At 41.7% G+C, this 15,504-nt stretch overlaps 1 protein-coding gene across 1 annotated transcript; it reads right to left on the bottom strand.

The window, feature by feature from the left end:
* Window positions 1–1,391: 1,391 nt before the first annotated feature.
* On the bottom strand, window positions 1,392–14,772 carry LOC121397357 (Fc receptor-like protein 5). Its single transcript, XM_041574003.1, has 3 exons — window positions 14,575–14,772; window positions 4,826–5,159; window positions 1,392–1,756 (listed from the first exon to the last, which is right to left on the bottom strand). The coding sequence occupies exons 1-3, from the start codon at window positions 14,770–14,772 to the stop codon at window positions 1,392–1,394; spliced, it is 897 nt and encodes a 298-aa protein (XP_041429937.1).
* Between the last annotated feature and the right edge of the window lie 732 nt (window positions 14,773–15,504).

The following is a 15,504-nucleotide window of genomic DNA, read 5'->3' on the forward strand; positions in this document are numbered from 1 at the left end:
CCTTAATTGTAAGTCCTGCCCTCTCACTAAATATTACCCCACTATTGTACATGTGTCAGGACCACATACAAAACAGGGAACATAGGGCAGACAGAGTATGGCACACACAGAGAGCATAGGGCAGACAGCGTATGGCACACACAGGGAGCATAGGGAAGGCAGAGTATGACACACACAGGGAGCATAGGGAAGACAGAGTATGGCACACACAGGGAGCATAGGGCAGACAGAGTATGACACACACAGGGAGCATAGGACAGACAGAGTATGGCACACACAGGGAGCATAGGGCAGACAGAGTATGACACACACAGGGAGCAATGGGAAGACTGAGTATGGTACACACAGGGAGCATAGGACAGACAGAGTATGGCACACACAGGGAGCATAGGGAAGACAGAGTATGGCACACACAGGGAGCATAGAGCAGACAGAGTATGGCACACACAGGGAACATAGGGCAGACAGAGTATGACACACACAGGGAGCATAGGGCAGACAGAGTATGACACACACAGGGAGCATAGGACAGGCAGAGTATGACACACACAGGGAGCATAGGGAAGACAGAGTATGGCACTCACAGGGAGCATAGGACAGACAGAGTATGGCACACACAGGGAGCATAGGGCAGACAGAGTATGACACACACAGGGAGTATAGGGAAGACAGAGTATGACACACACAGGGAGCATAGAGCAGACAGAGTATGGCACACACAGGGAGCATAGGACAGGCAGAGTACGGCACACACAGGGAGCATAGGGCAGACAGAGTATGACACACACAGGGAGCATAGGGCAGACAGAGTATGACACACACAGGGAGCATAGGACAGGCAGAGTATGACACACACAGGGAGCATAGGGAAGACAGAACAGAGAAGGAGACAGGGAAACCTATCAGGACCACTCTGAAATATGACACAGTGCTGGTGCCCCTTAGGCAGTTTGTATGAGTGTGAACAGGTGAACAATGTGGGCAGTTTCAGTCTGGGATTTAGGTGTGAACAATAGAGGTGTTACAAGTGGGAACAATGCAGGGGGATTACAGGTGTAAATAGAGGGGATTCTGAATTTGAGGTTTAAACAGTGTAGGGGCCAGTTAATCTCTATAGTGATACCTTTTAAAGTTTACACATAGTAGGCAGACACAGCAGACTGGCAGGGGAGCCACATAAGGCAGGGTCGTGGGATGCCAGTTGGACAGTCCTGCTTTAAGAGACACATGTGCTGTTAATATGAATTTTGATACAACAGCACCACCTGCTGGTCAGTTTCCCACCAGTCTGACCAGCAAGTAGTCAAGGAAGTTGTCAGGAGAAAGAAAGAGGCTAATGTTCTTCTGCTTAGGAATAAAATATATAAACCTTTCTGAAATCTGAAGAGTGTCTATTGTTGTCCATTAATGGTAATTACACTTACTTTTAACCACAGAAATGGGTAGTTAGATGTTTCTAATTCTACAATCTCACCTTGTAATTGGAAATCCCAAATACTGCTCATCTTCCTCACACTGCCGGTTGGAGTTTGTACCTCACAGGTATAATTCCCAGAATCCTCCAGCTGAGCTGAGGGGACTCCATATTGGTTGGATAAACTGAATCCCTGCACATTGTGCCCATTTCTGTAGAAAGCCAACTGTAGCTCTGTAGTCTCTCTGTGTGGGCTGAGGTTTGTGTCACATGTTATGGTCATGTGATCTCCTTCTGTCACCTGATCTGGACTCACTTTTATTTGTGGGATGGAGAACAGCTCTGTTAATGAATTCAGTTAAGACATGTTCAAAAAATGAAATGGGCACAAACAAATCAACATCATACAAATCTTGATACTTTTTTATAACCAGACTGAATTGTGGCAGGATAAACATGGCAATTGCACTTTACTCACTGCACTAGAGTAGTTAGATCAGGCCGGGTCGAGGCAGGCAGAGAATAAGCGTAGTCAGGCAGGCAAGGGTCAAACCAGGGAGTCAATCAGAAAGGATTTAGCAGAAGAGGTAGTCGGTATTCAGGCAGGGGTCAGGATCCAGAGAATAGAATAGTCAAAAAGCCAGGCAGGGGTCACAACAGGAATCAAAACAGGTTCAGACAGCTCAGAAGCACCAGGAAATAAATCCTATCACGGGCAAGGTCTGTCAGCCCTAATGAGCTTTAAATACAGTTCAAATTGGGCGCCATTGCACGCTGGCTTCATCACGCCAGTGCACCTGCGCCTTTACATGACGTGGAGGCGCCCACGTGTCCTAGGAATCCAAGATGGCGCTGGACACGGAGCGGTGCGCCGGGCATCCCCGCCGCACCACTGGACCACCAGGGTAAGTAGTATTCACTACAGATACTAAATTGTGCAGAACTATAGGTTCCATGCAGGATGCTGCACAATGATTTGTCTAAATTTGAAAACTGGGCAGCAAACTGGAAAATGAGGTTCAATGTTGATAAATGCAGGTTATGCACTTTGGCAAAAATAATATAAATGCAAGTTATACACTAAATGGCAATGTGTTGGGAGTTTCCATAAATGAGAAGGATCTAGGGGTCTTTGTAGATAACAAGTTGTCTAATTCTGGGCAGTGTCATTCTGTGGCTACTAAAGCAAATAAAGTTCTTGTATAAAAAAGGGCATTAACTCAAGGGATGAAAACATAATTATGCCTCTTTATAGGTCCCTGGTGAGGCCTCATCTGGAGTATGGAGGCAGTTTTGGACTCCAGTCCTTAAAGGAGAATTCTATCCCTACCATAAAAACCCCTCCCCCTACCCTACATAGACCCCCCTCCCTCCCCCCCAGCCTCGCTGCAACCCCTGTCAAATGCCCCTAATTTTTTACTTACCACTCCGTGCAGATCTGTCCTCGGTAGTTCACGGATGCCATCTTCTTCGGAATCTGAGCAGAGTTTCGGCGCATGCGCAGTTGGAGTAGTTTTCCGCTCCCGAACAGCTGCGAATTCGCCAAAAGTCATGAAAATTTATAGAAATTTAAGTGTTTTTCGGATCTTACGCAGTTGTTCGGGACCGTAAAAGTTAGGGGCATTTGCCTGGGGGGGCAGCTAGGTTGGGGGGAGGAGGGAGGGGGGTCTACATAGGGTAGGGGGAGGGTTTTTATGTTAGGGGTTGAATTCTCCCTTAAGAGGGATAAAAATGAGCTGGAGAGAGTGCAGAGACTAAGTGCAACTAAACTGGTTAGAGGGAGGGAAGAGTTAAATTATGAGGGGAGACTGACAAGGTTGGGGTTGTTTTCTCTGGAAAAAAGGTTCAATGTTGATAAATGCAGGTTATGCACTTTGGCAAAAATAATATAAATGCAAGTTATACACTAAATGGCAGTGTGTTGGGAGTTTCCTTAAATGAGAAGGATCTAGGGGTTTTTGTAGATAACACGTTGTCTAATTCTGGGCAGTGTCATTCTGTGGCTACTAAAGCAAATAAAGTTCTTGTATAAAAAAGGGCATTAACTCAAGGGATGAAAACATAATTATGTCTCTTTATAGGTCCCTGGTGAGGCCTCATCTGGAGTATGGGGGCAGTTTTGGACTCCAGTCCTTAAGAGGGATATAAATGAGCTGGAGAGAGTGCAGAGACTAAGTGCAACTAAACTGGTTAGAGGGAGGGAAGAGTTAAATTATGAGGGGAGACTGTCAAGGTTGGGGTTGTTTTCTCTGGAAAAAAGGCGCTTGTGAGGGGACATGATTAGACTTTACAAGTACATTAGAGGACATTATAGACAAATAGCAGGGGACCTTTTTACCCATAAAGTGGATCACCGTACCAGAGGCCTCCCCTTTAGACTAGAAGAAAAGAACTTTCATTTGAAGCAACGTAGGGGGTTCTTCACAGTCAGGACAGTGAGGTTGGGGAATGCACTGCCGGGTGATGTTGTGATGCTGATTCAGTTAATGACTATAAGAGGGACTTGGATGATTTCTTGGACAGACATAATACAAAGGCTATTGTGATACTAAACTCTATAGTTAGTATAGATATGGGTATATAGAATTTTAATTAAAAGTAGGGAGGGGTGTGTGTATGGGGCTGGGTTTTCATTTGGAGGGTTTGAACTTGATGGACTTTGTCTTTTTTCAACCCAATTTAACTATGTAACTATGTAACTATGTAACTATGTGAGGGGACATGATTAGACTTTACAAGTACATTAGAGGACATTATAGACAAATAGCAGGGGACCTTTTTACCCATAAAGAGAATCACGTACCAGAGGCCTCCCCTTCAGACTAGAGGAAAAGAAGTTTCATTTAAAGGAACAGAGTAGGGGGTTCATCACAGTCAGGACAGTGAGGTTGGGGAATGCACTGCCGGGTGATGTTGTGATGCTGAATCTGTTAATGACTATAAGAGGGACTTGGATGATTTCTTGGACAAGCATAATATTATTTATATATATATATATATATATATATATATATATATATATATATATATATATATATATATATATATATATATATATATATTTACAGTGCTATGCAATATGTTGGCGCTATATAAATACATGTTAATAAATAATAATAATATATATATATATGTGTGTGTGTGTGTGCACTGGGGTTAATTTGGAGGGGTTAAACTTGAAGGACTTTGGGCTTTTTTCAACCCAATTTAACTATGAAACTATGCAACTATAAGCTTACCCAAATCAGAACCAATATTTTTTTTCTTTATAAATCTGAGTGACTTTTGCAGAAAATTCCCATACCATGATTTTACACATGAAACAATCCTTTCATAGCACATACTGTATATGTCAAGAGCAAGCTTCAAGGAGGCCAGTAGTAAACAGGGGGGGAGGAATATTGTATTTACCTGTGACTGAAAGATATAGGTCATCAGATATGTAATTATTAGCCATACCCTCAGCCTTTTCATATAAGTTTGTTTGGCATTTGTATGAACCTGACATACTGGTCTGTGCTCTCCCAAGGTTGAATTGAGGGTGTGAGCCCAGAGACTGCATGACCGCCTTGTTCTGAAAATAAACTGTTGTGATTGATGCGTCATATTCAGGGCGAGTGCGAAATCTAAGAATCAGCAGATCCCCCTCATGGACACTAGGAGGCGCCTGCAGGATGGCAGAATCTGAAAGAAAAGCAAATAGTTTTTTGTCCCAGTGAACACAGTCTTCAACTGAGGAAGCATTCTGAAAAAGCAAAAAATAGAAATGTACAGTTGCTTTAGATGACTAGGATAGATATAAACCAGTTATTGATTCTTATGTAACATGGCCAATTGGGTTTCTGTAGCAAAGGCTTGCAATCTGACCCAACATTCACATAATACCATTTACAAAAGATCCAGTGCCTCATTTATGTTACATGGTTTTTAATGTATAAAGACAATTCTCTGCTGGGATTGGCTAAAATGTAACTAGAATTACAACCAATTCCAGTACGGCTTTTACACAATGATGATAACCATTGGGTGTTAGAGCTATGTCCATGTCATACCTCTATGCCATTGAGATTATGGAAATAAATGAGGAATTGGGACATTTCTATAGAGCATCACATTCCTTATCATTTCTTGAGGTCTCAGAGCTGGGGTGGGAAACTCACCATCACTAACTGTCAGCTGGAGGGCAACACTTCTCTCACTGATCTGACACTGGTACCTCCCACTGTGTTCTCTCTGAGCCCTCTGGATAATATAGTTCTGCTGTTCCTCTCCTGGTATTGGGTTATTGTCTCTGTACCAGGAATATTTCTCATTCCCTTGTGCAGGAGGGGCCCCGTTACAGGTCAGAGTTACAGAATCACCAGTGAGTATTGGGGTCCAGTTTGGGGAGAAGGAAAGTACCGGTCTGGCTGCAGCTCCTACACAATAACACAAACAGGCAGAATAATTAACTCATCACAAACTACTATACACTGTACTAAGCACAAATTAGTAAACAATTCAAAATTAAGTATAGTAAAGCTTTCTGTGATTGGCTATACTGTATATATCCATTTAATTGTAACAGATGATTCTTCTAATTATATTGAAAACTCAGATTTTCTTGCTGAGTAGCATTTAGATCACATGGTGCAATACCAGTAAGACAAATGGAGTGAAAGGGATTTGACCAGGGGACGAATAGGGCCCTAAAATGGTTGGTGGATCATGGCAAGTTTAGCTGAGAAAGTCTGCTTTGCATTAGGAGGGGTAAGGGAGGTTGTAGAGGACAAAGGAGGAATTACAATGTCATTTTACCAGGACACCAGAGGGAGAAGACATCTTTTTTCTCTCCCACCAAGGATTATGGGTGTAGATAAGTGGGGCCCTTGTTGGCTGGGATGTCTTGTTGCAACAGGGGTGAGGTTAGCTTGCCCAAAGGGTCAGTCAGAATAGGGGGAAGGAGACAGAATTAAGGTGTACGTAATGGGTGAGAGATTGGCCTAGGGCAGGTATCATGTTAGACGCTGCACTATACAGGGGTATTGGAAACATTAGGTGGTTGAGGCCTAGTCTCAGGCTTGAGAATTCATGTTAAAGGGATACTGTCATAACTCCCTACTACTTGTCCAATAACTCACAACAATACTAAATACTTTGGGTGGTAAGGCCACAACTTATATAACTTATTTTATAAATAACAACAATCAACAAACATCCACATCATTAACCACCCATAATGATATTTTGTGAACGTATAAGTCATAAATATGTACATAACCATTGCTGGCTGCATGTAACCACATAACATAACTTAAAGGGACACTGTCATGGGAAAACATGTTTTTTTTTTTAAATGAATCAGTTAATAGAGCTACTCTAGCAGAATTCTGCACTGAAATCCAATCTCAAAAGAGCAAAAAGTTTTTTTTTTATATTCAGTTTTGAAATCTGACATGGGGCTAGACATATTGTCAGTTTCCCAGCTGTCCCTAGTCATGTGACTTGTGCCAGCACTTAAGGATGGAACTACTTTCTGGTAGGCTATTTCTCCTACTTAATGTAACTGAATTTGTCTCAGTGGATTTTACTATTGAGTGCTGTTCTTAGATCTACCAAGCAGCTGTTATCTTGTGTTAGGGAGCTGCTATCTGGTTACCTTCCCATTGTTCTGTTGTTAGGCTCCTGGGGGGGAGGGGCTGATATCACTCCAACTTGCAGTACAGCAGTAAAGAGATACTGAAGTTTATCAGAGCACAAGTCACATGACTGGAGTCAGCTGGGAAATTGACAATATGTCTAGCCCCATTTTAGATTTCAAAATTGAATACAAATTTAAAATTTAAAACAAAATCTGTTTGCTCTTTTGAGAAATGGATTTCAGTGCAGAATTCTGCTGGAGTAGCTCTATTAACTGATTCATTTTGAAAAAAACATGTTTTCCCATGACAGTGTCCCTTTAAGTTATGTGGTGTGGTTACATGCAGCCAGCAATGGTTATGTACATATTTATGACTTATACGTTCACAAAATATCATTATGGGTGGTTAATGATGTGAATGTTTGTTGATTGTTGTTATTTATAAAATAAGTTATATAAGTTGTGGCCTTAACACCCAAAGTATTTAGTACTTGTTATTGGACAAGTAGTAGGGAGTTGAGGGTCTACATGAGTCATATATAGGCTGGTAAGAATGGTCCAATTCAAAGTCATAAAAAATAGTCATATGGTGTCTGATATTTTTATTAACTGAAAAGATGCCTTATTGGAAGGAACAACAACATCTTTGAGGAAACAATAAGACTTGTGTCACATGTTGCCACAAAGAAAACCCAATCTATACCTTCTGCCCTTTCTTTAGGAAGCACTAACGCAGTAATATAGTAAGTCAGGCTGAAAAGAGACAAAAGTCCATTACGTTCTATGGGGTGCCGTTTGTCCCAAATACATTCTGTATACAAAACTATCCCTAATACACAGAATGAATGTCTCTCATGGTATATAAGTATTTGTGACCATACACAGAGAAAAAAATATACAAAAGACTTATTTCTATTAAAGAAATCTGGTTAGTGCACAAAAGGATGTCATTATATCACAAACTCCATTCTGTACAGTTTAACAATCAATCTGTCTCACAAATGTATAACCTCCATGTAACGGACGCACTTATGTGCAAAGTTACTTACAGAATGAATTATGTAAAAAAAAAAACTTGGACATAATATATAATAGTGTAACTAACTAGTGCATGTCAAGCTAGATTTGAATAACAAAATAGATATTTGTGACAGAAAGCAAAGTTTTATAGTACAAGATTCATTCTTTCCACAAAATGACAGTTTTGTTTCACAAAACAGATAAAATAACCATTCTGTGAAGCAACACTGTCAGTCACATTCCTGAACCAATAAGAACAAAGCTCATTGGCATATACAAACAAGATGAGAAGTGGCCAGCTCTGCTCCACATGGCTAAGGCAAAGTATCTGACCTGCTATAGAGGGCGCCCTCTAATGTCCCCTGTGCTGCGTAGTAATAAACATGAACAAACATTTCCTAAAAGAGCTGCTGTTAAACACTACAGGTTCATGATTAGAAGTTCTTACAAATGGCTGAGAAATATAATGCTGCACTTATAATGATTGTAGTGAAAGAAAAGTATGCAAAACATAAATACGATCATTTTAGGTGATATGACTATTCTTATTGTAGTAACCTGCTTGTGTGGCCATTTTGGTTAAGGGCATTCCTGCTGTTTTGCCATTGTCTTATGATTCACTCCTGTTCCTGTTTCCCTCTTCCTGTCTAAGCTGAGAGCAATAATGGGACAGGCCACACCTACCTGCCATGTTGTAATAAATGTACCAGAAGTTACTATGCTTGTCTGGCTGTTTTGCACAGCAGAATCATTTAATCCACTACCAGCCAGTTTATCACCATTATATCTTGCAGCCTAACCCATCACAGTCCTAATATCCCTTCAATAACATCTGACAAACTCTCAGGGGTATATTTATCAAGGGTCAAATTTTGAATTTGAAAAACTTCGAAATTCAAATTCAAAAAGACCAACCGAAATTATGTCTTCTTTTTTGGCCGAATAGGTCCGTTTTCGATAGAATAGGTCAGAATTTGAGCAAATTTGAATTGTATGAATCAAATGAATAAAGCATTCCATCTATTTCGATTCAAAGTTTTTCCGAAAAAAACCTTAGATTTTTCATAGTCCACCAATTGACTCCAAATAGGTTCTAGGAGGTCCCCCATAGGCTAAAACAGCAATTTGGCAGATTTTAGAAGGCGAATCATCGAAGTCGTATTTTTAAAGAGACAGTACATGATAAATTGCGATAATCAAATTTTCAAATTTAAATCGAATTTGGACTATTCCTTAGCCAAAGTACACAAAAATAGCTTGAAACTGGTATTTTTTTCATTTGAAAATTCACCTCGACCCTTGATAGATCTGAACCCTCAGAGTCAGTAATGAGCTTTGTATATGATTGTTAGACTCCAATGTCTCCTCCTAGCTGTAATCTTGCACCGGTTAGGTTTTAGCAGTCTCTTAATAATGTGCTTAGCTATAGTTAAACTACTACATAATAGGTTTAGCCAGAGATGTGGGACTGATCTATGGTCGCCACCTGTCCAGATTTTACCCGGACATCCCAGTTTTTGGAAGGGCTGCCCGAGTGAAAAGTCTGGATTTCCAAATTAGGAAATCCAAACAGGAGACTAAAGTATAATGACAATCGCTGATTGCCACATAATCAGTCCCACCCCTGATGTCTCCTGCACTGCCCCCTACATCACTAGCCCACCCCATGTCCATTTTTGCTGGAAAAAAAAGGCGGCAACTGTAGACTGGATAAATGCACACATATTCTGTATAGTATAATGAGTGGGTCTTATGAGATTTCTCTAGTTAGCTGTAGTTCAACTACTGCATAATAGTTTTAGACACAGATGTGGGACTGATCATGTGCATACATATTGTGTATAGTATGATGTGTAGGTCTTATAAGCAGCCATTCATAATAAATATATAATATTTTCCTTAGTGTGAGTTCACATTTTTGCAACAAGACTGAGCTGCTGAACTCTATCCACCAGTGGGTCTCTCACTGCTTTACTGAGCCACATATACCAGATTAATCCAATGGGAAACATTCACACATGGGTAGTCTCTGCTCACTCACAAACTGAAATGGAAGTTATGTAGTAGTTAAACTACTAACTATGTGACTAAGAAACTGCTTATAAGGCCCACACATCATACTATACAGACTGTGTTTGTACCCCAGTGTCTGGGTGCTGACTAAAGGTGGACATACACTGGCCAATAAAAGACCAAGTGGTCCCTAGGGCCTACAATCGTATCAGATGAACATCACCCAGTGGCCATACGGGGGCAAGATCTGCTCATTTGGCAACCTCTCCACTCCAGACAATGGGGACTCACAGTCTGTATAGTATGAGTAGGCCTTATAAGCAGCTTCTTGGCAGTTTCCATTTCATCACTATGGCAGCTTTGTCAAAAGCAGTGTAACAGTTTATGAGTGAGCAGAGACTACCCATGTCTGAAGTTTTCCCATATGGATTAAGCTGAATGACCGACTGGCGGATGGAGTTCAGCAGCACAGTCTTGTTGAAAACTTCTGAACTCACTCTAAGGAAAATACTGTTTTTCTAATTCTATTATTGTATAGGGATGTAGCGAACAGTTCGCCTGCGAACTTGTTCGCGCGAACTTCGACCGTTCGCGTCCGCCTAATGTTCGCGAACGTTTGGGAACGTTCGCAATTTGAGTTCGCGACCATTCGACCGCTAAAATCCATTCGTTCGAACGATTTCCATTCGTTCGAACGATTAAAATCCCTCGACCGTTCGATTCGAATGAAAATCCTTCGATCGAACGATGAAAATCCTTCAAACGTTCGAATCGAACGAAAAATCCTTCGAACGTTCGAATCGAACGATTTTGCGGGTGTTCGAAGCTCGCGAACGGTTCGCGAACGGTTCGCATTTTTTGCCGGTGTTCGCGAACGGCGTTCGCGAACACCAAAACGGCGGTTCGCTACATCCCTATTATTGTATGACATGCTCCTGGATTGCTGCTGGGCAAGGAACTCCGCAGTTCAGATTTGACAGTATTAATTATACAATGTCCCTAATTAGTGATGGACAAATCTCTGCCTTGAAATTCTCAAAACAGCAAAAATTTGCAAAATGCAATGGGAGTCAAAATAATTCTGACTCATGTCAATTTTGACGCGAGCTACTACGTGCAACTATTTGGTACAAATGCATTAAAGTCAATGGGCGTCTGAATAATTTTAATGTGCATGTCAATTTTACTAGCGACAATTTTTCATTTTGATGCAACGGAATTTTTGACGGCAGATTTTTTGCCAGAAAATTAATTTGCTTGTAATGAAATGTGGTAATTCTCAGCGGATTTGTGTCTGGCGAATTTATTGGCCCATCACTATCCCTAAACACCAAGGCTACACATTGTACTACATAGACTTTAGGGGTCATTTATGACTACAGTTGCCATGTTTTTTACCACAATGCAGATGAGATGTCTGTGACACAGACAGGCCCCTAAAATGTCTAGTTGTTGACTTGTTTTACCAATATTTATTGAAACTGTATATGAATTAGGGCCTTATGGGGCCCCTATACCTCCTGGCCCACCCTGCACCCACAGGGTCTACTTCCTCTGTAGTTACCCCCCTGCTTCTGGTACATTTATTACAACATGGCAGGTAGGTGTGGCCTGTCCCATTATTGCTCTCAGCTTAGACAGGAAAAGGGAAACAGGAACAGGAACAGGAACAGGAGTGAATCATAAGACAATGGCAAAACAGCAGGAATGCCCTTAACCAAAATGGCCACACAAGCAGGTTACTACAATAAGAATAGTCATATCACCTAAAATGATCGTATTTATGTTTTGCATACTTTTCTTTCACTACAATCATTATAAGTGCAGTATTATATTTCTCAGCCATTTGTAAGAACTTCTAATCATGAACCTGTAGTGTTTAACAGCAGCTCTTTTAGGAAAGGTTTGTTCATGTTTATTACTATGCAGCACAGGGGACATTAGAGGGCGCCCTCTATAGCAGGTCAGATACTTTGCCTTAGCCATGTGGAGCAGAACTGGCCACTTCTCATCTTGTTTGTATATGGCAATAAGCTTTGTTCTTATTGGTTCAGGAATGTGACTGACAGTATTGCTTCACAGAATGGTTATTTTATCTGTTTTGTGAAACAAAACTTTCATTTTGTGGAAAGAATTAATCTTTTTTATTTTAAAATCTTGCTTTCTGTCACAAATATCTATTTTGTTATTCAAATCTAGCTTGACATGCACTAGTTAGTTACACTATTATATATTATGTCCAAGTTTTTTTTTTTACATAATTCATTCTGTAAGTAACTTTGCACATAAGTGCGTCCGTTACATGGAGGTTATACATTTGTGAGACAGATTGCTTGTTAAACTGTACAGAATGGAGTTTGTGATATAATGACATCCTTTTGTGCACTAACCAGATTTTGTTCTCATTCTTTAATAGAAATAAGTCTTTTGTATATTGTTTTCTCTGTGTATGGTCACAAATACTTATATACCATGAGAGACATTAATTCTGTGTATTAGGGATAGTTTTGTATACAGAATGTATTTGGGACAAACGGCACCCCATAACGTTCAACCTTTTAAGTCTAGATATATATAACCTGACTAACTGGCAGTTGACCTAGAGGAAGGCAAAAATAGATTTTATATTATTTTACTGGAAACAGCGCAGGTCATGGTGGTTTGACAGGTAATTGCCCGTAACAAGCCAAGTAATAAAATTCTAACCAGCAGCTCTCTCTAAAGCCCCCCATACACAGGCTGATAAAAGCTACTGACAGACCAAATCGGCATCTTATTAGCCCATGTGTGGGGCCCTCCGAAGGCCTTCCCTGATCGATATCTGTCCAAAAGTCTGCCAGATCTCGATTGGGCAGGTTAAAAAATCCCACTGGATTGAGGCTGCATCTGTGCATTAGGATGCATTATAATCCGATCATTGGGCCCTAGGGCCCACGATTGGATCAGCCCAATATCACCAACCTCAATGTCAGCATATCGGGGAGAGATCCGCTCATTTGGTGACATCGCAGATCTCTTCGTGTATGGCCACCTTTAGACATCATGCATGTGCAGTAGGAGATGCCGTAGAGGACCACAACTATTAGAAGGGACCCAGCCCTTATTTATGTTTGCTCCTGTTAGAAGCAGTTCTCTTTTTAGCCTTGGGGAAGCATTAGGGCTTGCTGGAAAACATCCTAGGGACTGGGGTTTTGGTCCTTGTGATCTTTTTTCCCCTAAGCACATTACCTCCTGTATGAAGTCTTCAGTGTTTCATCATCTGGATCAGGTAGGCATAGTGTTACTGTGGCTTATATGACTGGTTTGCCCATGATCCATGTGCCTTCCCGGCCTGATTATAACCTGTCCAGTGGCAAATGCTATGTCCCCCCTTCCATGTGCCTTTCTGGGCATGACTAAAAAGTGTCCAGCTCCACACTCCTACACCCCTTATGATTTTTACAGATGGGAGAAGGAGGTGGCAGTTAGCTAAGGTTAATCTGTTGGAATCCAAGGTTTGCCTTGGGAAGTGGGGTTAGCAGAATGTTTAGTTAGTGCCTCAACCTTATGGCCTTCGTCTCATTTTCCCCTGTACTGGGGTATTATTTTCTTTTCTTTCTTCTGGAGGAATTTAGGTTTCATAGCCAGCTGCCTCCTTCACAAGTATTTCCCAAGGTTGAGGTAATTTAAAAAAAATCCTGGGGCCTTTGATCTGCTAGCAGTTAAGAACTAGGCTTAGCTGGGAACCCCATCCTGATGCTGGAGTCTCTTAACTCTTAAGAATGTATGGGCCAGATTGGCCATTGTGGGAACGGTGGCTGTTCTGTACGTTCTATGAGCAATTCTAATGTAATTCTGTGTTCATGCAATGCTAATTTGCATGTTCTTTGAGCAGTGAAAATACAATGTGGATCTGCAGGTTCTCTGAGCAGGAGCTGTAGGTAATTAGGTAATTACTCTGGAGGTCAGTGTCAGGCGCAGTTAATGAGCAGGTATATTCCCCTCCCACTCCTTCCCTTAGCAGCTCAGCATGATTCTCAGAAGCATCAGGTAAGATTCTGTGTTACAACTTTGTTCTGTTATTATAAAGGTTTGTTAGTTAAATTAACATGTACTGTACTTCTTTTATCCTGCTTTCTGAGTCTAGCTACCTTAGAAGCTAAGGCAATGCTGTGGCAGAGTAGAACACCGTTCAGCCAGTGTATGTTTGTGTGTATATGTGTATGCAGAGCCGGACTGGGAGCAAAAAGCATTCTGGGCAAAAAAAAAGCAAAGCAGCCCATATGTAATTACACACAGACACACACATACACACACACAGAAACACACACACACACACAGAAACACACACACACAAATACACAGACACACACAGAGACACACACACACACACAGAGCAGAGTAGCTGGAAGCATTTATAGGACTCACTCAAGGAAGAGTAGTAGATTAAGCTTTTTTGCCAGTACATACTACCCATTATGAAGGGGTGCTGGGAAGACTATAACCAGTATTATTGTGCCTCTCTCACCCGGAATATGAAGTACTCTTTGATTCTGGCCTGATGTGTGGGGTTTTGCACAGTGAGTGAGCGCAGAGACTGCACGGAATAATTAGATGCGGTCCCGAAGGTGCCCCTTTCCGGGCTCAGTTGGACTTCAACGACCCCAACACCTTCAGGTGAAAGAGTGGCTGCCAGGCTGGTATCGGAGTCATTGAGCTGCAGCATGACAGTTAGCGAGTTGGCTAAAACAAGTTGGGAGATAGTATACTTCCGCACCACATCATATCCGGGCTGGAGCTAGTGTCACGTGCCACTAGAGATGTCGCGAACTGTTCGCCGGCGAACTTGTTCGCGCGAACATCGGGTGTTCGCGCTCGCCGGAAGTTCGCGAACGTCGCGCGACGTTCGCCATTTTGGGTTCGCCATTGTTGGCGCTTTTTTTTGCCCTCTCACCCCAGACCAGCAGGTACATGGCAGCCAATCAGGAAGCTCTCCCCTGGACCACTCCCCTTCCCTATAAAAACCGAAGCCCTGCAGCGTTTTTTCACTCTGCCTGTGTGTGCTGAAGAGATAGTGTAGGGAGAGAGCTGCTGCCTGTTAGTGATTTCAGGGACAGTTGAAAGTTTGCTGGCTAGTAATCGTTTTGATACTGCTCTGTTATTGGAGGGACAGAAGTCTGCAGGGGTTTGAGGGACATTTTAGCTTAGGTAGCTTTGCTGGCTAGTAATCTACCTTCTACTGCAGTGCTCTGTATGTAGCTGCAGTGGGCAGCTGTCCTGCTTCTGATCTCATCTGCTGACTGCTGCAATAACAGTAGTCCTTGTAAGGACTGCTTTTATTTATTTTTTTGTTGTTTTACTACTACTACTACTACTACTACTATAAGAGCCCAGTGCTATTAGTCTAGCAGTGTTGGGGAGTGGGACTGGTGTGCTAATCTGCTGCTCCTAGTAGTTC

The sequence above is a fragment of the Xenopus laevis genome, chromosome 8L (assembly GCF_017654675.1).
Source record: "Xenopus laevis strain J_2021 chromosome 8L, Xenopus_laevis_v10.1, whole genome shotgun sequence".
Lineage (NCBI taxonomy): Eukaryota > Metazoa > Chordata > Amphibia > Anura > Pipidae > Xenopus > Xenopus laevis.